Source organism: Stegostoma tigrinum, chromosome 12, assembly GCF_030684315.1.
Source record: "Stegostoma tigrinum isolate sSteTig4 chromosome 12, sSteTig4.hap1, whole genome shotgun sequence".
Classification (NCBI taxonomy): domain Eukaryota; kingdom Metazoa; phylum Chordata; class Chondrichthyes; order Orectolobiformes; family Stegostomatidae; genus Stegostoma; species Stegostoma tigrinum.
In genome coordinates this window covers 794,032-819,107 of record NC_081365.1, presented here as the reverse complement: position 1 = coordinate 819,107, position 25,076 = coordinate 794,032, and the positions used below count along the sequence as shown (strand labels likewise).

Genomic DNA, 25,076 nt, shown 5'->3' with positions numbered 1-25,076 from the left:
AAGGATATTATCAAGGTGGAAAGGGCTCAGAAGAGATTACTAGGATTTTTCCAGGAATGGAGGATTTGAGTTATAGAGAGGCTGGATAGGCTGAGACTTGTTTCACTAGAGCGTAGGAGGTTGAGGGGTGACCTTTATAGAGGTTCGTGAAATCGTGAGAGAGATGGATAAGGTGAATGGCAGGTGTGTTTTCCCTAGAGTGGGGAATTTTAAGACTAGAGGGCATATTTTTATTGTGAGAGGAGAAAGATTTTAAAAATATGCGTTCGTGTATGAAACAAACTTCCAGAGGAAGTGTTGGATGTAGTTTAGTGTTTAAGAGACATTTAGATAAGTACATGAAGAAGAATTGTTTGGAGAGATACAGGCCAAAGGCAGGTAGGTGGGACTAGTTTAATTTGGAATTAGGGTCAGCATGTACTGGTTGGACCAAAGAGTCCGCTTCCATGCTGTATGACTCTGCTAAGAGATGTTCTTGGCAGTTGGGTCATAAAGCATAATTGTCAGGGAGTTCAAGGTAAGGGAAATCTGCATGCTGTCTGGTTGGGAAGGCTTCTCAGGTCTGTTTACACAGTGCCTCTTACTCAAATCTCCAGTTAGGGCAGTTCCTGAGTATTGTGTAATTAATTGGTTTGAACCAAGGGTGGTTGGGAAGGGGGTAAGGGGGTGGACTCCTTCACAGATCATGTTTGGAGAAGTACACGTAGAGTTGAAACTGGTTAATGGCCATGCCATCCTTCACCTACTAAAAGCTGCTTTGCCTTTGAATGTTCCAGCTTTCAAACCGTTTTTCAAATCAGCGATTTAACAATCAAGAAGGCTGAACCTGAACTAAAATTAGTTCAGGGGAAAGGAAAAGTGAAAACCAGAGAACAATCATCGGTTTGTAAGCACAGAACTGCTCACCTTTGAGTCAGAGGTCTGCAGTGCAGAAAAAGGCTGTTTGGACCATCAAATCTGTGCCAGTCAAAAACAATCACTGAACTGTTCTAATCCCATCTTCCAGTGACCTGTACCCTTGTGTATCTTAACCTTGCAATGCCAAGTACTACTTAAATGTTATGAGGGTTTCTGAATCTACCACCCTTTAAAGGTTCCCATCACCCTTGTGAGTGAAAACTTTATTTCCTCTCAGCCCCCTCTAAATCCTCAGCTTCTTAGTTTAAATCCGTGCCTCCATGGTCATTGATCTCTCCACCAACGCAACATCCTGGTAAATCTCTCACCCCCCCCCACCCCGTGCAGTTGTATCCTTCCTATAATGCAGGTTCTCGAACTGTGCGCTGTACACTAGCTGTGAACCAACCAGATTTTTGTATAGTTCCAGCATAACTCACCTGCTCATAAGCTAAAAAGGCAAGTATCCCATTTTCAGCCTTGAACTGTCCGGCTTCCTTCATGGACCAGTGGGCATGCGCATCAAGTACACTGATCCTCTGAGATTCTCAGGGTCCCTTGGCTTGGGTGTATTCTCTTGGGTTGTTTGTCTGCCCATGTCTATCTCCTTACACTTATCCAGTTGCTTTCCATTTGCCACTGACCAGCCCATCCATATGCTCCTGTATTGAAAGGCTTTCCTCCTCACTATTTACTGTCCCACCAATTTTTGTCTGACCCTCAAACTTGCTGAACAAACCTCTGTATTCAAGTCTAAATCATTGCTATAAACCGCAAACAACATGGACCCCAGTGCAGATCTGCAGAACCCCACTGGACACGAACTTCCATTCGCAAAAATAACTCTCAGCCATCACCCTCTACTTCCAGGTGCACAGCTAATTCTGGATCCAGTTCCAAAATTTCCTCGAATTATAAGGGTCCCTATCTTTGATATCAATCTCCCATCTGGGACTTTACCAAAAGCCTTGCTGACCACATCAAATGTATCATCCTTATCTACACACCTGGTTATCTCTTTGAAAAATTTAGTCAAGTTGTTCAGGCATGACATCCCCCTAATAAAACCACGCTAACTGTTATTGATTAATCCTTGCCTCTCCAAGTGCAGATTACTTCTGTCCCTCAGATTTGCTCTCAAAATTTACACACGGCCGAGTTTAGACTGACCGGAGTGTAGTTTCCTGGTTTGTCTTTTGTTTTTTTTGTCTTGAATAACGGTCACATTCGCTGTCCTCCAGTCCTGTGGCAATTCAAATGTAGCAAGAGAGGAATTGAAAATTATTTCCTCCCCTATCTCATTCAGCAGTCTGGGACACATTTTGTCAGGGCCTTGAGGTTTATCTACTATCAAACTGCCAGGCTACTCAACCTAACTTCTGTGTTAGTTTAAGTATATCACAGTCTTTGTGCCTGATTCCTATAACCACATCGTGCCTCTTTCTGTGAATACTGACACAAAATATTCATTTACAGCCCCACCTATGTGCTCTGGCTCCACACACAATTACCAGTATAGTCCTTAATGCTCCTTCTCTTTCCCCAGTTATCCTTTCATCCTTAATGTACATGGAGTAACTTAAGGTTTTCCTTTTATTTTTTCTGCCATTATTCTTTCATGCCTCCTTTTTGCTCTCCTAATTGTCTTTATAAAGTTTTCTTGCACTTTCTGTATTCCTCTAGAGTTTCTGCTGTTTTGAGCTGGCGGTATCTGCTGTAAGGGTTTTCTTTTCTCTCATTTGCTCAGTTTTGAACTTTGATTTCAGGCCCATCGAACTGTTAGGGGGACCTTTAGTACATTCTCAGCACTGGATTGCTCCTTTTGGTTTTTAAATTGTATTTTTTTCTCTCTCTCTGACACCGTAACCTTTGGACTTTGTCGGCTGGCCATTCTTTGGGAAGGATGTATTGTCACTGAAGGGAGTACGATGTAGATTTTCAAGAATGATACATAGACTTCAGAGGTTAAGTAATCAGGCTAGAAGGTTAAAGGGGTGATCTGATCAACACCTTCAGATATTAACAGGAAAGGACAGGGTAGATAAACTTCTTCCGGTGGTTGGGGATTTTAGTCTGAGACTTAGGGCCAGACTGTTCAAGAAAGATATTGGAAAGCACTTCCACACACAAAAGGTAGTAGAGATTTGTAACTCTCTTCCACAAATGCCAGTTGGTAATAGATCAGATAATTTTAAATTTGAGGTGGATAGCATGTTTGTTAAGCAAAATTAAGGGATATGGACCAAAGGCAGGTATATAGAATCATGTTGCAAGGAAGCAGGCCCTTTGGTACAACTTGTCCGTGCCAACCAGACAGCCTAATCAGATCTAATCCCATTTGCCAGCATTTAGCCCATGTCCGTGTAAACCCTTTTCATTTATGTACCCATACAGGTGCCTGTTAAATGTTGTAATTGTACCCACCTCCTCTGCTTTTCTGGCTGCTTGTTCCTTGCATGCACCACCCTCTGCATGAAAATGTTACTGCCTGCATCCTTTTTAAATCTCTCACCTGTGCACTCTAGTTTTGGACTCCCCCAAGCTAGAAAAAATACCTTGGCTATTCACCTATCCATGCCCCTTAAACCTTGATACATTCACCCCTCAGTCTCTGATCCAGAGGAAGGAAACCCCAGCCTATGTTTCAAACCCTTCAGCCCCAGCAATATCGGCAGAGCCAACATCCTCCCTGCAGAAAGGCAACCAGTACTGAGCACAGTATTCTAAAAGTGGCCTCACCAATGTAGTGTCCATCCGGAACATGACATCCTTACTCCTATACCTGACCAATGAAGCCAAGTTTGCCAGACACTTTCTTCACTACCCTGTCCATCTGTGACTTCACTTTTGAGGAACTATGAGCCTGCAACACTCCCCAGTGCCCTACCATGAATTCCAGCCCGATTTGCCTTACCAAAATGCAACACCTCACATTTATCTAAATCACACTCCACCTGCAAATCATTGGCCCACCTGATCAAGGTCCAGTTGTGCTCTGAGATAATCTTTTTCACTTTCAACTACACCACCAATTTGGTGTATGTGCAAACTTAGTAACCATGCCTCCTATATTCACCATCAAATCATTGATTTACATGACGAAAAACAGTGGACCTAGCGCCGATCCTTATGCCACATTGCTGATGGCAGGCCGCCAGGCTGAAAAGCAAGCCTTCTGCACCACCCGCTGCCTCCTATCTTCAAGCCAGCTTTGTATTCAATTGACTAGCTCCCCTTGGCTTATGCGATCTAACCTTAGTAACTAGTCTACCAGACAGAACTTTTGTCAAATGCTTTGCTGAAGTCCGTGTGGACAACTGCTGTCCCTTTATCAATTTTCTCTGTCACTTTACAAAAAAATAAGTTAGCGAGACATGATTTCCCACACCCAAAGTCATGTTAACTATCCCGAATCAGTCCTTGTCTTTCCAAAAACATGTAAATCCGGTCCCTCATAATCCCCTCCAACAAATTACCCACCACTGACATAAGGCAGAGTGGTCTATTTCATTTCCTTACAGCTTTGCTTAATTAGTGGACCACATTAGCCAACCTCTAGTCTTCCGGCACCTCACCCGTAGATGTTGAAGGTACAAGTATCTTAGCAAGGGGCCCAGCAGTCACTTCCCTAGCTTCGCACAAAGTTCTGGGAAATACCTGATCACGTCCCAGGGTTTTAAATATTTTTGTGTTTTAAGCTCTCCAATTCCACCTCATCTACAATATGAACTCTTCTTAAGGCATCACTACCAATTTCCTGAAGTTCCCCAGCTTCCATGACCACCTCCACAGTAAATGCTTACATGAAATATTCAGTTAATATCTCATCCATTTCCTACGGTTCCATACATCTTTTAGGGACCTGATTTGCTCCCTTGTTACACTCTTGTCCTTATTGTACTTGTAGAATCTCTTTGGATTCCTTTTTACTCTATTTGCCAAAGCTATCTCACATCCCCTTTTTGTTTTTCAGATTTCCTGCTTAAATGTATTCCTACTGCCTTTATACTGTGAGAATCACTCAATCCTAGCTGTCTGTGTCTCTATGCTGATGTATGACTACTTCTTTTCCTTGACCAGAGCCTCAATTTCTCTTACGCAACAAAAACAGAAGCTGCTGGAAAAGCACAGCAGGTCTGGCAGCATCTGAGGGGGGGAAAAAAAAATCAGAGTTAACGTTTTGGTCCTCTTCCACTTCTGAGGAAGGGTCACCCAACCCAAAATGTTAACTCTGAACAACTTCTTCACAGATACTGCCAGACTTGCCTAGCTTTTCCTGCAACTTCTGTTTTCGTTCCTGATTTACAGCATCCCCAGTTCTTTTGGTTTTCCTTAATTTCTCTTGTCATCCAGCATTCCCTACATCTACCAGCCTTGCCCTTCACACTAATAGGAGCATACTGTTTCTGAACTACTTGTTATTTAATTTTTAAAGGCTTCCAACTTCCCAACCATCCCATTACTTGCAAATAGAATTCCCCCAATCACTTTTGAAGTATGGACTTAAGCTTCAGGTGAGCTATGATAATTTTGAATGATGGAACAGACTCAAACTGACTGGCCTACTTGCTGTTCTTACATGACGTGAACAAATCTGCATTTTGCAGCCATAATCATTTTGATTATGATTGGAGTTGGAAAAGGCAGATGTGGCAGCCAGTCTATTCTCTTTACTGGGCAAATTACTCATTCCTGACTGTATTTTTCTAGGAAGATCTGTTGGACTGAGGTCCAGATCAGGTTACTTTTCCTCTAAAGATTGCAGAAGAGGCTAGGGGAAACATAATAACTAATTTGGTCTCAACTTGATTTCAACCCACATGGATTGTGAAATCGAATGATTGCAGGCAGGATGTGATCAGTAACAAATGAATACAGAAGCTGCAGTGTCCTCGATTGACCAAGCCCATTTCAGTTTGGCATGACTTGTATTAATTGGGTGGGTAATGTCCCATTGCATCATAAAGGTGCACATGCTAACACAAACTGGTCTTGTGTAGTAGGCTTCTATTCTATGTTTCCATTGTCTTTTATATTACTTTGGTGTAAGTTCATTTCATTTAGAAAGATTGGTATGTTGCGTGTGTCATTCTGCCCCATTCTAATTGCAGTAACAGGCAGGACATCATGAGTGGTCGTCATTGCCTGCTAATGAGCTTAAAGCCATTGCTCGGAGACACAGCAATGTCTTCATTTGAGCTGAACCTAGATATTTTGTGATCTTGCAGGAACTGTCTATGACTGAAATTAAACCATAGGGTTTCATCTTTATTTGCAGTATTGGTTGACCCAACAATGTCTAAAATACTGTTCACAATTCCCCTTATAAATGAGAATGGATGAAGTTGTCCACAACTGCAGAACACATGAATACTATCCACATCTCTCCACATCAACAGGAACAGATGAATATTGTCTACACCTCCCCACATCGACAGAAACTCTTTTTTTTTTACAATTTACAATGAATGAGGGAACCACAACTATGATAGCTAAAATTGTTGATGCAATATAGGTAGGAAAGTGAATTGTGATGAGGACATGAGCACTACAAAGGGATGTAGATAAGTTAAGTGAATGGGCAAAAATCCCGCAAATGGAGCACAATGTGGGAAAATGAGAAATTGTCCATTTTGGCAGAAAGAACTTTATAAAAAAGATAAATATGCTTCTAATAATGAGAAGCTGCAGAGCTTTGAGATATCATGAGATCTGGGTGTCTTAATCACAGATAGGTCTGCAGATATGAGTGATCAGGAAAGCTCATAAATTTTATGGTTTATTGCAAGGGGGGTTGTAAGAGTAGGGAGGTTATGCTTCAATTATACATTGTGTACAGTAGTGATCACTATACATAGAGAAGATGTTAATGTGTTGAAAGCAGTTCAGAAAAGGTTTTCTAGACATAGCTGGATTGAGTAAACTGCCTTTCTTACTAGGTCTGTACCCGCTGGAGTTTAGAAGAGCCAGAGGTGACTTGAATATATATTTGAAATTGGTGAATTTAGAGGACCATAGAGATAGGGTTGGTTATTCCTATGGGGAGCTGGGGCAGGGTTGAATTGCTCCTCTACAGTAAAATTATATGATTCTGTGAAGATCCCGATGGAATTTAACTGGATGGATGTGGAAAGGAAGTTATCTCTTGCAGGAGAATCTGTGGAGGGGATCAGTCAGCTGACTTGGCTAGATGGCTATTTTGCAATATAGTGTGATGCAAATGGCTTGGGATCAATCCCTGCACTGCCTGAGGTTACCGCAAAAGACTGTCCTTCTCAACCTCTTTCCCTTGTCTAAAGTGTGGTAGCCCTGTGGTTAAAGCACACTAATAATGTCTCAGTAATGAGAGCAGCCGTATGGTCTGGTGAGATTTTGTGACTTAGAATTAGAATTAGGGGTCATAGTTTAAAAATAAGGAGGTACCGCTTAAGGTAGGTGAGGAAAAAAATTCAGTGTTGATCGTGTTTTGGAATTCCTTTTCTCAAATGGCAGTGGTTGCAAAATAGTTAAATATTTTTAAGGCAGAAATAGATAACTTTACCATGTGGTTGAAAGATTATCAGGGGAATGCAGGAATGTGGAGATCAGGTTAAAACCAATAATCTTATTGAAGAGTGCAGCAAGTTCAACAGCAAATTCTGCTTGGGGGTTCCCTGTGTATGTGAACAGGCAGATGTATTGTTGGCATCTCCTCATATTGACAGGAACAGGTGAATACTGTCGGCACATCTTTGTCTCTTTCTCTCCCTCCTCCTCTCCTCCTGCCCCGCCCCCAAAAAAAAGGTTGACAGGAACAGATGAATACTGTCCACCCACCTCTCCCCATTGACACGAACAGGAGAATACTATGAATATTCATAAACATGATTGGGAACTTAATTACAACAGTGTTTTCAGACTAAATGATTCCTGTATCTTGGGCAACCGACGGAAGCAAATCTGACTTTGAGCATCTGAGTGCCATGTAATCCTGGCATTCATTTACCCTTCAAGAAATTTGATATTGAATTCGTATTTTTAAAAATTCCAAGTTATAATTTTAATTGATGTGTAAACCCCAAGGTCCGTAAGTGAACTGTGCTTCCTGGTTTGCAGTTAGCCTGCTAGAAATGAGCACCCTTAAAGCAAAATCTGACTGTAGCAACTGCTGCACTAAACTACTGCAGCAGCTGAAACTGGAAAGGTACATTGGTGCAGGCAGAGCCTTCAAACACTGTGTACCAGGTCAAGAAGGCTCTTGTCTTTCAGTGTCTGATATGAAATAATGTATTCAGAGTTTTGCGTTCGATTTATGTAAGGTCAATCAGATACTGCAGCTTCATTTAAGATATCGGGTTTGATGTAAATTACAATTGTGTGAAGCTTGTCACTTTGTCTTGTTAGGTGCTGTTGGTGATGTTGAGATGCAGGAACATTATGATGAATTCTTTGAGGTGAGTGACCTTTGCTTTGTTTTTTGCTATTGAGTGCTTTGCAGTTGAGTGACAGTGTGTTGGTGTTGTATGACACTGGTGAGATGGTAGAGCACTGATATTTGCCATCCTCAGTCAATATATATCTTTTAATTTATCCATCTAAATGCTTTGAATCCAAGATGTCAGCTATTAGGACCTTAAATGAAGAAATATTAGGTCAGGACTTTGGAGAATGTAAATAGAGTTGTGTAATGTTGGGACTGGAGGTTGTTTGCCCTTTCTAAATATGAATTCAGGATGAAGTGAGGCTTTGTGCTTCTACATCAGAGTTGCATGAAAATAAGCCATTCAGCCTAACCTTCTGTTTGTCCTCTGATCATATAGTCAAAATCACATTCAGCTATTCAGTTCCTTTGTACTTGTCAATGTCCTGCATTTATTTGCAACTGTCTAATCTTGAGAGTTGACACTCTCTGCTGAAACTCCTAAGCTTGAAAGTGAACTCCATGGCGTCCCAACTAAAAGGGTAGTAGTGTTTTCATTCAGATCTCACTTGTTAATTGTGTATCTCATTCTTAACTGCACAACTTTTTTTTTAATTCTTTTGCTGGACTTGAGCAAGTGTGTGTCTTACTCTCATTTCAGTTAAATCTTAACTACGTTGCAAGGAGTCTGGAATGGCATGTAGGTCAGAAAATGTAATGGCAGCAGACTTCCTTCCCTAAAAGGGCATTAGTGAGGACCTCACTTCTGTGCTGAGACCTGTGAGCAGGTGAGGTGAGGTGAGAGACCTGTGAGAATCGGGTTGGGACCTGTTGTTACCGCAGACTTTTAAGTGTAAAGAACCAGCTTTTCCATGGGTACTGCCATGCCTACTGTTTTCAAGGATTTTAAGGGACCGCAGCTGTTAGCACTCCAGTTTACACCTTTTCCTGCCCCCAAGCCCATGACGGTAAAATTTTCAGCTACAGTTTGGGAAACCCTGCACTACAGAAAATGTAGAGAAGATTTACAGGGATGATACCAGAAATGTGTGGGTTTTCATATCTGAAAAGATCAACTAACTGTGGGTATTTATTGGGCAAAGAAAGCTGAGGAGTTCCCTAATAGATGTTTAACATTATTCACTTGTGGCGTGAATACAGGGACAGTGCTCCCTCTCGTGGGGAAAATAAATAGAAGCCATCTCCAAGAAATTCAATTGAAATTTCAAAAGAAATGTGGAATCTGCTGCCATCTGGTAGGATGATTAAGACAAATGCCCTGTTTCTGTTCTGTATATCCTATTTAATTTATCCATGCAAATACAAAGCTATAAGATTTTTATTTTATTATAAATGTAGTGCATATTCTTTATATTGTGCCCTTGCTTTTCAGAATGACCAAGTATTGTTACGCAGTCCTTCCGATATCTTCAACCTCAATCACCTTTTTAAACTCTAACCTAAATCACTTGAATTTTCTTTTCCTGACATGAGCAGTGGACATTGCTGGCTGGGCCAACATTTAATTCCTTTTCTTAGTTGCTCTTGAGAAGATAGTGATGAGCTGCTGCCTTGAACCAGTGCAGTCCATTAGGTGTAGACCCATAGTTCAGTTAGGAAGGAGTTTCAGGATTTGACCCAGCAACAGTTAAGGAATAGCAATATGTTTCCAAGTCAGGATGGTGAGTAGCTTAGAGAGGAAGTTGTAGGTTCTGGTGTTCTCATGTATCTGCTACCGTTGTCCAAGTGGTCATGAATCTGGAAAGTGCTGTCTGAGGATCTTTTGGTGAATTTCTGCAGTGATGACAGTACGTACTGCTGCTACTGAGGTAGAGGAAGTAGATGTTTGTGGATGTGGTGCCAATCAAGCGGATTGCTTTGTCCTGGATGGTGTCAGGCTTCTACTGTGTTGTTGGAGCTGCACTCATCCAGGCAAATGGGGAGTATTCCATCGTACTCCTGACTTGTGCCTTTGTGGTTGCTGAACAGCCTTTGTAGAGTCAGGTGAATTCCTCACTGCAGATTTGTAGCCTGTGATGTGCTCTGGTAGATATATGGTGAATTTGATTCATATTCTGGTCAATGATAACCCCCTAGGATGCTGATAGTAGGATTTTCGGTAATAGTGTTGAATGTCATGGGTGTTAGTTAAATTTTGTCTTACTCAAGATGGTCATTCCCAAGCATTTGTATGGCATCAGTGTTGTTTGTCAACCCAAACCTGATATTGTTCAGGTCTTGCTGCATATGGGTAAGAATTGCTACACTTCTAGCTTAAATGTTTTAATGCTGCTGTTCATATTTCTGATTGAATCTTAAATTTGAGTATTGAGTTTAACCTATCTGCTTGATTAATTGCATTGTTTAAATGAAATATAGCAACATTTTTGCTTTAGGTTCAGCTAATTTGCTTGAAATGGAAGTCCTATATACGTTTTGTAATTCTATTCTCTCTCCTGTTTACTATCTCTATCTCGATAGTGGGATAATTAAACTCTTTCATCAGAATGCTGTTTCACTGATCTGACTGCAGCTTGACTTTTTGATTGACTTTGTGCTATCTAGAACTCCAGAATGCTGGAACAAGCATGTTTTTGAAGTCCTGTTGTTCCATCTCAGTCCTTTTCTCTCACTGCAGTACTCTACTCAAACATTTGGTTTCCCGCTCTCTTTTCCGTGTATTTTGTTAACTTACTTGTATCTTCTTACAATACATGATATCCACATACACTTGGTAATAAAAATAAATGTATAACCAGGTTACTATTGATGTGGTATAATCAATTATAATTTCCGCCAATTAAACTTACACTTTTTTTTAAGGTTTTAATTTCTAGGCGTTCTAGAGTGTGCAAGATCAGTTTGGCCATACCATTAAGTGTATCTAGCAATTCGTTTTTGTTTCAAAACAGTGCAGGTTGGTGCATCAACCACATACACCGCAAGAAACCAGGAGAAGAAATGAAATTTGTGACCAACAGACTGCTGTTCACTTATTTAACCAATTCATACCATAATGCAAAGATGAGCAGAATGGGAAGGGATGGATCAGTTTAAATTATTCAAGGCTGAGTCAAAGTTTCGATCGGCAGGTGGCATGTGGAGTTGAGAGAGGGAGGGACTGACAGGAAAGTGTATTGGAGCCAGAGCTGGATCGGCAATGAGTTTTTCCAATAATTTCTGTTATATATCTGATTTCAAGCTACTGCAGTTTTTTAGGAGATTTTGTATTGTGTTGAGGTTAGATCAATACCTGCCCCAGTGCTGTGTGGCTAACTGCTACGTTGTCCTTTGTCTGCAGGAGGTTTTTACAGAAATGGAGGAAAAATATGGTGAAATTGAAGAGATGAATGTCTGTGACAATCTGGGTGACCATCTGGTTGGAAATGTCTATGTAAAGGTGAGAATTTCATACAGTGCCCCTTTTCTCCTCACTGCCTTATGCGCTATAGAGCTGGAACCTTTCAGCATGAACTTGTTTGGTTGTGCAGAATAAAGAACTCTTTACTAAAGTGTTCTACATGTTGCTTTTGGGATCTTTAGTGACTGCCTATATCTGATTTCAGTCATTCTTATTTAGATCTTCTGACTCTAATTGACTCCTGTTTCAGTTTCGCCATGAAGAAGATGCAGAAAAAGCTGTGAATGACCTGAACAATCGCTGGTTCAATGGACAACCAATCCATGCAGAGCTGTCACCAGTGACTGACTTCAGAGAGGCTTGTTGCAGGCAGTATGAAATGGGGTGAGTGTTCATATCAGTTATTGTGCTGCTGCATTTATCTTCCAAAAAGGTTGAAAAATAAATCGGGTAATAGAAACATGGCCTAAATACAGTAGAAATTGAGGCTGATTTCCATCAGGTATAGCAATCTTTCCCATTTCTTAAGGTTTGCATTTTGATTTTGATGGAGATTTTGCCCCTGTGTCATCTGATTGCTCAGGGGGACTTAGAGTGGAGACTGTGGTACTGCCTGGAAATGTGGTGAAGGTGGAATTAATTGCAGTACTTGAGGACATAGATGTTTTTTGAATGGTAATGGTGTGCAGGAAATTGGAACTAGAGGAGTCAGACTAGATAATAAAGCCAGTGCAGGGACAGAGGGCTGAATGGCTTCCTTTACCATAAAAACTGTGATCAGCCGTGTTATTGTATAGTGCAGCAGGATTAAAGACAGACTGTTTCTTTGGTGTAGAGTGACGATGTTTTCTCTCGTGATGGATTCTGGAACTAGTGAACACGGTTTAAAGGCAGAGGTCAGGATGAATTCTTAGAAGGGGGTGGGGTCAATGATATTTGGACTCAGTGTGAATCAGGAGAAACTCTCTGGATGGCGTGGGGGAGGGGTTTCATACCTGGCCTGAAGGAAGGTGGCGGTTGTTGGAGGTCAGTTATTTTACCTCCAGGACCTCTCTGCATCGGTTCATCAAGGCAGTGTCCTTGGCACAATCATCTTTATTTCCTTTATCAACATCCTTTGGCTCATCATTAGGTCAGAAGTGGGATATTCGCTGATTGCGCAATGTTGAGCACCATTCATGACTCAGGTACTGAAGCAGATCATTATTTGGAGAAAAAAAGTAAATGTACTGTTTCCAAATTTACAGATGATGCAAAAATAGACAAAAAAGGCAAGTTGTGAAAGGAATGCAAACAGTTTGAGAGGTATTGATCAGTGAAGAAATCGACAAAAAGCTGGCAAATGGAGCATAATGTGGGAAAATGTGAAGTTTTGGAAGGAGAACAGAATATCAATTAAATGGAGAAAAACTGCAGAAAGCAGCAACATGAAGGGACTCGGGATATTTGTGCATGAAACGTAAACGTGGCACACAGGTGCAGGCAATACCAAGAAGACAAATGGAATGTTGGCCCCTATTTCAAGAGCAGGGAGGGCTTATTGCAACTGGACAAGATGCTGGCGAGACCAATTCTGGAAAGGTATAATTTCATTGGAGGCAGTTCAGAGAAGATTAAGTAGAATGATCCCTGGTATGGACCAAAGGCTAAACAGGTTGGGACTCACTGGAGTTTAGAAGTGAATGGGGTGATCGCAGTAGATCATATGGGGTTCTTAAGGATCTTGACAAGGTAAATACTGAGAGGATGTTCCCCTCAGAATCTAAGACCAGAGAGTATCATCTCAGAATTAAGGGGTGCCAGTCTAAGACCTCGAGGAGGAATTTCTTCTGAGGATTGAGTGTCTGGAATTCCTTGTCATAGAGAGCTGTGGTAGAAGAGTTCTAGTGTATATTAACAGCTGATCAGTAAGAGACTTAAGGTTACAGGGAAAATGCAAGAAATTAAATGTGAGGAATGTTGGATGAGCTATTATCCTATTGAATAGTGTTGCAGGCTCAAGGCATCAAATTTTCCTGTTTTTCCTTTTTTTTCATCCAAATACATCCAGGGTTGGATTGACAAGTGGCAAGTAACATTCATGCCACTCATACTCAATGATAGTATCCAATAAGAGGTAATCTAACGACTGCCCCTTGACATTCAATGGTATTGCCATCAGTTAAACCCCAACTAGCAGTGTTCTCGGGGTTACTATTGACCAGAAACTCAGCTGGACTCACTACATCAAGAAAATGGCTATAAGAGAAGATTGGAGGCTAGGAATACTGCAGTGAGTAACTACCTCCTGACTTCCCAAAGCCTGTCCACCATTTATAAGGCACAAGTCAGGAATGTGATGGAATGTTCCCCACTTGCCTGGATGAGTGCAGCCCCAACAACATTCAAAAAGCTTGACACCATCCAGGACTCATACAGCCCACTTGACTGATACCACATATTCAATCCATCTATGTGTTGATGCTCAGTTGCAGCAACATGTACAGCCTACAAGATGCACTGCAGAAATTCACCAAAGATCCTTAAACCCATGACCATTTCCATCCCAAAGGAAAGATTTGTCTTTCGATCAGGTGGCATTGGGTGAATGGGGACAGATAAGTGATGTAAATGTAAGGGAATGTCTCAGCAGTTGTGAATTATATGGACTTTAACAAAGTGTTTGAGAAAGGACCACATAAAAGACTGGCTCACGAAATTGATGTTCATGTGATATTGTCAGCTTAAGAAGGCTAGTGAATGCTGGCCTTTATACTGAGAGGACTGGAGTACCCATATGCAAAAGTTATGTGGCAGTTCTACAAAAGCCAGGTTAGACCCCACTTAGTGCACTGTGAGCAGATCTGGGCACCACACCTTAGGAAGGATAGATTGACCTTCGATGGACTACATGTAGGTTTGCAAGAATGATGCCTGGACTTCAAGGATTAAATTGTGAGGAGCAATTATATATATTAGCCCATTTTCTGTAGAATTTAGAGGGTTAAGGGGTGATCTGATTGAAGTCTTCAAGATATTAGCAGGAAAACACAGGGTAGACTGTAAACTATTTCCACTCATTGGAGATTCCAGAACTGGGGCATATTAGGGCCAGACTGCTCAGGAGAGCTGTTCGGAAACGTTTCTACACACAAAGGGTGGTAGAGGTTTGGATGGCAGATTTCCTTCCCTAAAGGACATTGGTGATCCAGATTGGTTTTTATGACACTTGACAACGGTAACCCCATTAGACTAACTATTTATTTCTGATTTTTGTTGAATTCTAGTTGTGCCATCTGTTATTGCAGGATTCAAACCAGTGCCCCCAAACCATTGATGTGAGGTTCTGAATTACTAATCCAATAATATTACCACCATGCCATCACCTCCCCTCATGGGGAGAAATGAAACCTTTCTTCAAGCAGAAGACTTTGCAGTGATCTTAGTGGATCGAGAGAGTGGTTTGAACTTCTGATTGTGGAATGATTAGATCAGATTTGCAGAGAATATTAGGACCAAATGTAAGTAAAGATCCATGATTTGTGCATAGATCCCTGAAAGTTGCCACCCAGGTTGATAGAGATCAGAGATAATGGGAACTGCAGATGCTGGAGAATCCAAGACAACAAAATGTGAGGCTGGATGAACACAGCAGGCCAAGCAGCATCTCAGGAGCACAAAAGCTGACGTTTCGGGCCTAGACCCTTCATCCAGGTTGATAGGCTTGTTAAGAAGGTGTGTGTTAGGTTTTATTGGTAGAGGGTTTGCGTTTCGGAGCCATGATGTCACGTTGCAGCCATACAAAACTCTGGTGCGGCCGCACTTGGAGTATTGTGTACAGTTCTGGTCACCGCATTATAGGAAAGATGTCGAAGCATTGGAAAGGGAGAAGAGCAGATTTACCAGGATGTTCCCTGATATGGAGAGAAGGTCTTATGAGGATAGGCTGAGGGACTTGAGGCTGTTTTTGTTAGAGAGAAGAAGTTGAGATGATCAGAGGATTAGATAGGGTGGACAGTGAGAGCCTTTTTCCCCGGATGGAGACGGCTAGCACGAGGGGACGTAGCTTTAAATTGAGGGGTGATAGATATAGGACAGATGTCAGAGATAGGTTCTTTACTCAGAGTAGTAAGGGTATGGAATGCCCTGCCTGCAACAGCAGTAGACTCACCAACTTGAAGGGCATTTAAACAGTCATTGGATAAACATATGGATGGTTATGGGATAGTGTAGGTTAGATGAGCTTCAAATTGGTTTCACAGGTCAGTGCAACATCGAGGGCCGAAGGGTCTGTACTGCGCTGTTATGTTCTATGTTCTAAGAAGCAAAGCTCCGATGAGGCAGCAGGAGCCAGTATGGACAACGAGAGTGAGTGAGGACCATGGAAGAATAAGACACGGGATACTAAAGGATTCAGACATGCAACACTTGTTGCCTTTTCTGTTTTGTTTAAGATGCATCTTCTCTTTTGCAGTGAGTGTACACGTGGAGGCTTTTGCAACTTCATGCATCTCAAGCCAATTTCACGGGAGTTGCGTCGTGAGCTGTACGGACGGCGTCGTAAGAGGTCAGTTCTGACTGTTTCAGTGGCTGTGTGTAAAATGTGTTTACTTTTTTTAAAAAATTTCCAGTTTTGGGAGCCTAGGAATCTTGGTAAAAGCTGATAGAGCTAGTGTAGTGTTGGCAGTACTTTCTTGTGAATCAGACCCCATGTCATCGTTTCGGTGAGTAGTTTGGATGTAATTCAATGCAGTGAATGCAAATTGCCACAGCTAGAGCTAGCTTGTACACTATGGATTTGCAGCCTTTTTTCATCCAACTGTGTCATGATGTTGTCTCCTTTTGGCTGGAATTTGGAAGCAATCCTGTGTATTACTTCAAAAAGCTTTTATTGAAGACGCGTTAACCTTATTTCTCAACTTTATCTTCTTCCTCAGCTGCATTTTTGGAGCTGCTGTGGGAAGGGTTGGGGGTTTACCCTTTCACTTTCACTTTATGTGCAGAAAAATCATCTATTTTGTATTTCTGTATTGCCTGCTATAGAAATGCTGAACTTTGAATGTATGCGATTCCTGGTGTTTAAATGTCACTTAAAGCCTTGCCATGTTGGTTCATGTTATATAGAAGCAAATGGATCAGTTTGCACAAGCAAGCTATGCTTGTACTTGCTTGACCGAGGAATCTGAAATTACATTGACCCACTTTTTTTCCCCATATTTCTTCATCCAGCTGCCTAATGATTAACCCTGGAAAGGAATTCACTGCCACTACTCAGTTTCTCCTGCCCCACTATATTAATCTGGCCTCTCATTCCAGACCCTTAAACAGTGGAAACAGTCTCCACCTCGCTGTCCAGTCCCACACTTCCATAATTGTACACGTTTCTAACAGTTCTCCTATAAATCAGTTTTCATTTCAAAAGAGACCCAGATTTTGTCAATTTTTGCACTCATACCTGGCAGCATCCCAACAAGTCTCTGCTGTACCCTCTCTCTCAAGTCTCAGTATGTCCTTCTGATAGGGTGGACTGCAATACTGGATGCAGTTATTTAAGTTCAGTTTTAATGGTTTTAATTAAGGTGTTGCATCTACTCAGCATTATCTCTTACTCTGTCCCTCCTATGATAAGACCTGACATTTTATTAGATATTTTTTAACTGCCTTGTCAAGTTAGCAAGGTGTCCTTAATGCTCTGTGAGCTGTAACCCTAGATCCTTTGCTGTGCCACGCACCAAGCCTACTTCCAAGCCCAGTTTAATTACTGCTGTTTTTTTTACCAAAAAAATGCCTCACCGTTTCCCATGTATTTCAGCCAGCAGCAGGGTAGCCGTGTGACCTCGTCTGGTGACAAACGGCTGCTAACCATCACCCCAAAACACTTAATGGCTGCCATCAGGTGAGTACAATCCTTCTCCAGTCTGAACGTCAATGGCATGTATCAGACTAATTCCATTCTAGTTAATGAGACAGCACATAGTTGGAGAATGCTTTGAAGTGGATGGGATATCAGTGCCCCAGATGTGGCCAGTGGGAAGAGGGGGTGGGGGGTGTTGCAATAGAAAAGGCTGATTCCTCATTGAAAAGTCTGTAGTACACTGGGTGGAGGTGGGCTGATGACCCATTGCCTTTCGTACTCCAGTTTGGGGTTTAGCATTTTTTAAAATTATTTTTGTCCTTTTAAGGCATTCTCCCATGTTGTGGGCAGCAGTGTTCTGCAATCAGTTGCCTTGATACTTCGTGTCATAATTGGCATCACCATCACTGAATTCCCCACTATCAGGATCCTGCGGGGTTACTTGACCAGAACAGAGCTGGACCAACCACATAAGTATTGTGGTCATGAACAGGTCAGACGTTAGAAATACTGCAGTGAGAAACTTGCCACCTGATTCCCCAAAGCCAATCCGTAAAGCACAATCCAGGAGTGTGATGGAATACTCCCCACTTACCTGGGTGGGTGCAGTTCCATTGACGCTCAGGAAGCTTGACACCATCCAGGACAAAGCAGCCCACTTGATTGGCACTGCATCCACAAACATCCACTCCGTCCATCGCTGACACTCAGTAGCAGCAGTGTGTACTATCTGCAAGATGCACTGCAGAAATTCACCAAAGATCTTCAGACAGCACCTTCTAAACCCACGACCACTTCCATCTAGAAGGACAAGGGCAGCACCCCCTGAAAATTCCCCTCCAAGCCACTCAACATCCTGACTTGGAAATATATCACCACTCCTTCAGTGTTGCTGGGTCAAAATCCTGACATTCACTGCAATGTTTCTCTATACCCCACACATAGCAGTGGCTGAAGAAGACAGCGCACCGCCACCTTTAGGGAGTTATGAAAACAACCTGTGGCCTAATCAGTGTTGACCACATCCCATGAATGAATTTTTCAAAAGTCCCACTCCACACTGTTGGTCTGCCCTGTAGTTTGTCCCAGAAACTTGTTCCGCTTCATTTAACCTTGATCTGTTGGGTGATAGGAATGGTCCTGGGCTAGGTAAGACAGATTTTACAGAGGTCCTTTCAAGTGACTGTTAGCCTGACACTGTGTCTGTGTGTCAGAGTTCCATACAGCTGATTTGAGCCTAGACCCAGAGCAGTGCTGCTCTCTGAAGGTGGGCTGAAGGGAAGGGATGTCTTGCAGTGCCATCTTCTCATGATCAAGAATCAGTGTGTGAGGGATGAGCCCTTGCAAACCCTCTCGATGTGGGTGAAGTGGGGTCAGAGGGCTTAAAGCTGTCACAGACCATCATTGACGTTGGAATTTTGACCCCATTATACATATTAATATCATAGAGAGAGTACAGCATCGATTCACCAGGATGGTGCCACAATGAGGAATTATTGTTCAGTGACTAGGCTTGAGATCCTGGGACTGTTTCCACTGGAGCAAGAATGTTAGCCAGGACACTGTCTAAGGTTTAGTTTGGATGGAGTGAATGGGAAACAACTGTTTCCTCAGGGGCAAAGTGATATCATTTAGAAAATTATCACCATGAGTGGAGAAATGTAAAAGTCCTTGTGCACAGAGTTGTTGGAGCATCTGATGATGTGCAGTGCCAAAGAAGTGCGTGTCTGAGGGCAAAGGTCAAATAAAACAATTTCTAGTGTGCATATTTACAGACTAATTCAGTCAGTGGGATTAGTTTGGGGTCTGATACAGCGTTACGGAGACAGGTTTAGTTAGGAATTGGTAGAGGCTCTGAAAGCACAGGATTAGTATGGAATTGGTACCAGGCTTTGGAGACACTGGGGTTACTTTGGGAATTAGTCAGTATGGTAATGGGGAAAGCTCTGGATTACTTTTGGCTTGATTCAGGGCTATCGGGAGAAAATGGGATTAGTTTGGGGTTGCTGCAGGGCTGTGGGGAGGAGCAGGATTAATTTGGGAATTGGTCCTAGGGCTATGGGGAGAGCATGGGATTAGTATAGGGATAGTTCTTGGACTATGGGCAGAGCAGGATTAGTTTGGGAATTTGTACAGAGCTATGGGGAAAGAGTGCAAATAGTATGGCCATTGGTACAGTGCTACGGGTGGAGAGTGGGATTAGTTTGGGAATTGGTACAGAATTATGGAGAGAGTAAAATTAGTGCAGAGTTACAATCCATAGAATACAGCACTGAAGAATGACTTTGATCATTGTGCATATCAGCTCTTGGAAAGAGTTTTCAGTTAGTCCAACCATCCTGTTCTTTTCCTATTGGTTGTCCAGTTCCTTTTGACAGTGACTGAATCCATTCCCACTGCCCTTTCGGTGTTGCTGAGTCAAGGCAACTCGGTTTTTGTGTCTTCACTTCACCTCTGGATCTTTTGTCAGTTAGTTTAAATGGCTGTCCTTTGAGCATCTTTCTTCCCCTGGGACCTCAGGGTCTGTTATTTACTTTAACCACTTACATCAATTTCCCTCCCCTTAACCTTCTCTGCTGTAAGAACAATTGCAGTTTTACTAAGTTCTCCACTCCTGAACTCGCTCATCCGTGGTGCCGTTCTGGTCACCCTGTCCAAGCCATTAATATCCTTCCTAACGTGTGGTGTCTACAGGAAAAATGCAGTGATAGTTTGGGTGTGATTTAGACCTGTAGGCTCTGACTGAGGGAGAGAGTAGATATCACAACCTTTGGACTCATGGTTTCTGGTGGGAATGACATTGGAATTTGTCAGAGGTTTGCAATCTCATGGCTGCTCCTGGGTTGTGGTGATGTGGAGGTGCTGGTGTTGGACTGGTGTGGACATGGTCAGAAATCACACACACCAGGTTATAGTCCAACAGGTTTGTTTGAAAATACAAGGTTTTGAAGCCTCTCTCCTCCTCCAGGTGTTAGAGAGGTGGCGTCAGACACAGAATTTACAAGTGAAAGCAGATAGGATCACACCACTGAATAGTATATATTAAACAAACCTGAGATGTTTTTAAATCTTCAATCAATTAGAAGGTTTTCATTGATTAATATGTATATATAAATATGCAAATTCCTTTTAAGTCACTGCCCTGAGAGAACTAAAGGCTTTAACAATATAAGAAGAGGTGACATTTTAGGTCACTCAGTGCATGTTAGGTATGAGGCCTTGTTTAGAATCTGTTTGGGTTTGGTTTGGAGTCACTGTTTTTTGATTCTAAAGTCGGAATTTATAAAACGCCACATTGACAATCTATAATTTGTGTGCTTTGTGAACAAAATAGATTGTATCTGCAAATACAGATTCACCCCATAGACATGTGTGGGAGTGTGTGTGGGGGCATGCAAATGGGGGAGGGACACGCACACACAAATCTATGGCATGAATTTGTATTTGCAAATACATTGTCTGTAAGTTTGGGAAAAAAAGGCAGTCAGTCAATGTGGCGTTTTATAAATTACTACTTCAGAAGCAAAACCAGTGTAACTCAAAGCCAAAGTGTAAACAGATTCTAAACAAGGCCTCACACCTCAACAACATGCACTGTGTGACCTAAAATGTCACCTCTTCTTTACACTGATAAAACCTTTAGCTCTCTCAGGACAGTGACTTGGGAGGAATTTGGGGATTTATATATACATATTAATCAATTGAAACCTTCTAACTGATTAAAGATTTAACAGCATATGAAGTTTGTTTAATATATCTTCATCAGTGTTGTGACCATATGATTTTTTTTCTTAAATTCTGTGTCTGATACTACCCCTCTCTCTCGAACACCTGAAGGAGGAGAGAGGTTCTCAAACGTCGTGTTTTCAAATAAACCTTTTGGACTGTAACCTGGTGTTGTGATCTCTGACCCGGGTTGTGGGTCATTTGGGGCTTGTTGGGATGCAGCCCATGTTGTGAAATCTATTGACTGTTTTGTGCTTTGTAACAGACACAGGTCAAGGTCAAGGTCTCGTGAGCGTAAGCGATCTCGGTCACGGGAGCGTGGAGGCCGTGCAGGGCGGGATCGAGACCGTGATCGGAGGCGATCCAAGGATCGGGAAAGATCTGGAAGGTTCTGAGGGTGTGACATCAGTTTGCATGACAGCTCATTTAGAAGTACCACATGCATCATATAATTGGAATTTAATACTTTTTATGTTCAAGTTTAAAGTAAAACTTAGGTTCTGTTTCCTTTTGACGTTCAATAAACCTTTTTAAAATAAAAGTGGAACTCATGCTACCTGACCTCCCAGTTCTAGTTCCAAGTTTTCTCTCGCGTGTGTGTGTGTGTTGGAGCCAGTTTGCACTCTGTCTAGTGGTGAGTAGATTTAAGTAGATCATAGAATCCCTACAGTGTGGAACCAGGCCCTTAGACCTAAACAAGCCCACGCCGACCCTCGGAGCATCCCACCCAGACCCATTCCCCTATAACCCACCTAATCTACACATCCCTGAACTCTGGGCAATTTAGGATGGTCAATCAACCTAGCCTGATTTGATGTGCAATTTATAATGCTTCAGTGGCTCATTCCTGCTGGAATCTTCTTACTGGCTGTTTGAATACAGTAAGTATCCTATGCTTACTCTGGTATGAATTTAAAGCATTCACATTGAAAGCAATCCTAGACTATTTGAGCTAAAGCTAGGTTATTTTCAGCCTCTTGAAATGTTTGCTATACAGTGATGGGATCATCATTAGCTTACAGTGTGCAACTGATGGAGCAGATCGGTAAGTTCATGGGAAATGGTACCTGGATGTTGGGTTTAGTGTGTGACAGCATCATTGACTCTGGTGTGTGAAAGGGCAGATCTGAAGGGAAAGAGACATTCTTCTGGTTAAACTGTGCAGCATTAGCTATTTTAGTTAATGTCATAGTCTGTGACTAGAAGTTGTAATTGGGGTGAGTGACAGCTGCCTATTGTGAAAGTTATTCTCACTGTCAAATGTACATTGCTGCTCTCACATGGTTCTCTGCTAGAGGATTGCTTGTTAACCAACTTTTAGATTAAAGAGATGGTGAAACTGGACTTTGAAATTTCAGAAGCGGAATTGAATAACATCCAAATTGTAAATGTGCCATTGTCTAATACTAAATATAAGTTAATTGTTTTTAAAGCTGTAGACAGACTAGTGGCATGGGCTGAAGTACACGTGGTATGTTGAGGCCGTCAGGAGCTTGTTTGCAGCGATGGCTGGATAGTGCATAGCAACAGGGAATGACAACGGGCAGTCAGTGAATAGAATAGTACAGCACTGTACAGGCCCTTTGGCCCACGATGTTGTGCCGAACTTTTACCCTAGAGGAGACTAGAGAATTTAGATCTGGCCAGTGGGGAATGGTGCCGCGGTGAGAGAGGGTTGAGAAACAGCAAGGGTAAAGTGACCAGCTGTCGGAATGTTCCATGTATCTTGCAATTAATGTATTCAACACACTAGACTGGAAGATTAAATGAACAAACTAAGGCTATTTGGCCTGTTGTGTCTGCTGTGCCATTTAGTTATGTCTGAAATGTTCTCACCCCCATTCTCTCCTGCTTTCTCTCCATAAGCTTTGATCCCTTACTAATCAAGAACCTGCAGTGGCAGGAGTTTCTGGAAGTAATTCAGGAGATGCAACAAAAATTCATGCCTAGGAAAGAGAAGCATGGCACAGGGAGGATGAGGCAACCATGGCTGACTAAGGGCGTCAGGGATAGCATGAAAGCAAAGAGAAACATATAACGTGGCAAAGGGCAGTGGGAAACCAGAGGATTGGCAAGCTTACAAAGACCAACAGAGGGCAATAATAAAAAAAGGGAGAAGAATAAATATGAGGGTAAGCTAGCTAGTAATATAAATGAAGACTAAGAGTTTCTTTAGGGATATAAAAAGCAAAAGTGGACATTGGGCCCCTGGAAAATGCAGATGGAGATAGTAGTAGGGAACAAGGAAATGGCTGAGGAACTGAATAATAACTTCATGTCAGACTTCACAGTGGAAGACACAAGTAATCTCCCAAAAATTTGAGAGAGCCAGGGCACACAGTAGAGTATGGTGGCCATCAGAAAGGAAAACATGCAAGCAAAACTGATTGGCCTGAAGGTGGATAAATCACGTGGACCAGATGGACTATACCCCAGAGTTTAAAGGAACTAGCTGAAGGGATAGTGGAAGTGTTAGTGGTGATCTTTCAGGAATTGCTAGAGTCAGGGAGAGTTCCAGAGGACTGGAAAATTGCTAATGTGACATCCCTGCTTAAAAAGGGAGTATGGCAAAAGATTAGCCTAACCTCAGTTGTGGGTAAGATTTTTGGACGCGATTTCTGAATATTTGGAAGTACATGATAAAATAGGGCAAAGTCAGCATGGTTTCATCAAGGAGAAGTCAAGCCTGATAAATCTGCTGGAATTCTTTGAGGAAGTAACAAGCAGGGAAGACCAAGGAGAGCCAATGGATGTTATCTACCTGGACTTCAAGAAGGCCTTTGATAAGGTGCCACATGGGAGGCTGCTGAGTAAGAAAAGGGCCCATGGAATTAGAGGCAAGGTGCTAGCAAGGATAGAAGATTGGCTGTCTGCCAGACAGCCAGAAGGTGGGGATAAAAGGAAGGCAGCCAGTGACAAATCGTGTTCCACATGAGTCAACGTTGGGACCACAACTTTTCACTTTACACATTAATGATCTAGAGGAAGGAACCGTGGGAATTCTAGCTAAGTTTGTAGACGATACAGATAGGCGGAGGGACAGGTAGTATTGAGGTGGGGAGGCTGCAGTAGGATTTGGACAGGTTCGGACAGTGGGCAAAGAAGTGGCCGATGGAGTACAATGTGGGAAAGTGTGAGGCCATGCCCTTTGGTAAGAAGAATAAAAGCATAGAGTGTTTTCTAAATGGGAAGAAAATTCAGAAGTTTGAAGTGCAAAGAGACCTGGGAGTTCTAGTCCAGGATTCTCTCAAGGTAAACTTGCAGGTTGAGTCATTAGTCAGGAAGGCAAATGCAATGTTGGCACTTATTTTGAGAGGACTTGAATATCAAAGCAGGGATGTACAACTGAGGCTTTATAAGGCTCTGGTCAGGCCACATCTGGAGTATTGTGCACAGTTTTGGCCCCCATATCTCAGGAAGGATGTACTGGCCCTGGAGTGGGTTCAGATGAGGTTCACAAGAATGGTCCTAGGAATTAAAAGCTGAACATTTGAGGATTCTGGGACCAGACTCATTGGAGTTTAGAAGGATGGGTGGTGTGCGGAATCTAATTGAAACCTACAGAATACTGAATGGTCTGGACAGAGTGGATGTTGGAAGATTTTCCCACTGGTAGGAGAGACTAGGACCTGAGGGCACAAAAAGGGAAGACCTTTTAGAACAAGGTGGAGGAAGCGATGGCCTAGTGGTATTATCGCTAGACTGTTAATCCAGAGACTCAACTAATATTCTGGCGATCTGGGTTTGAATCCTGCCATGGCATATGATGGAATTTGAATTCAATAAATATCTGGAACTAAGAATCTAATGATGACTGTGAATCCATTGTTGATTGATGGAGGAAAAAACCATCTGGTTCA

At 42.2% G+C, this 25,076-nt stretch overlaps 1 protein-coding gene across 4 annotated transcripts in view; it reads left to right on the top strand.

The window, feature by feature from the left end:
• Window positions 1–21,777, top strand: part of u2af1 (U2 small nuclear RNA auxiliary factor 1) — a 34,301-nt gene extending 12,524 nt beyond the window's left edge. For 2 of the 4 annotated variants that reach the window (XM_048541096.1, XM_048541095.2), the window contains exons 4-9: window positions 8,281–8,330; window positions 11,598–11,696; window positions 11,908–12,041; window positions 16,111–16,203; window positions 17,449–17,532; window positions 21,482–21,777. In XM_048541096.1, the coding sequence (XP_048397053.1) occupies window positions 8,281–8,330; window positions 11,598–11,696; window positions 11,908–12,041; window positions 16,111–16,203; window positions 17,449–17,532; window positions 21,482–21,611 (590 nt within the window). In that variant the 3' untranslated portion in view covers window positions 21,612–21,777. The remainder of the gene's footprint in view (window positions 1–8,280; window positions 8,331–11,597; window positions 11,697–11,907; window positions 12,042–16,110; window positions 16,204–17,448; window positions 17,533–21,481) is intronic. The other 2 variants (XM_048541097.1, XM_048541098.1) reach the window with 1 other exon arrangement.
• Window positions 21,778–25,076: the final 3,299 nt, after the last annotated feature.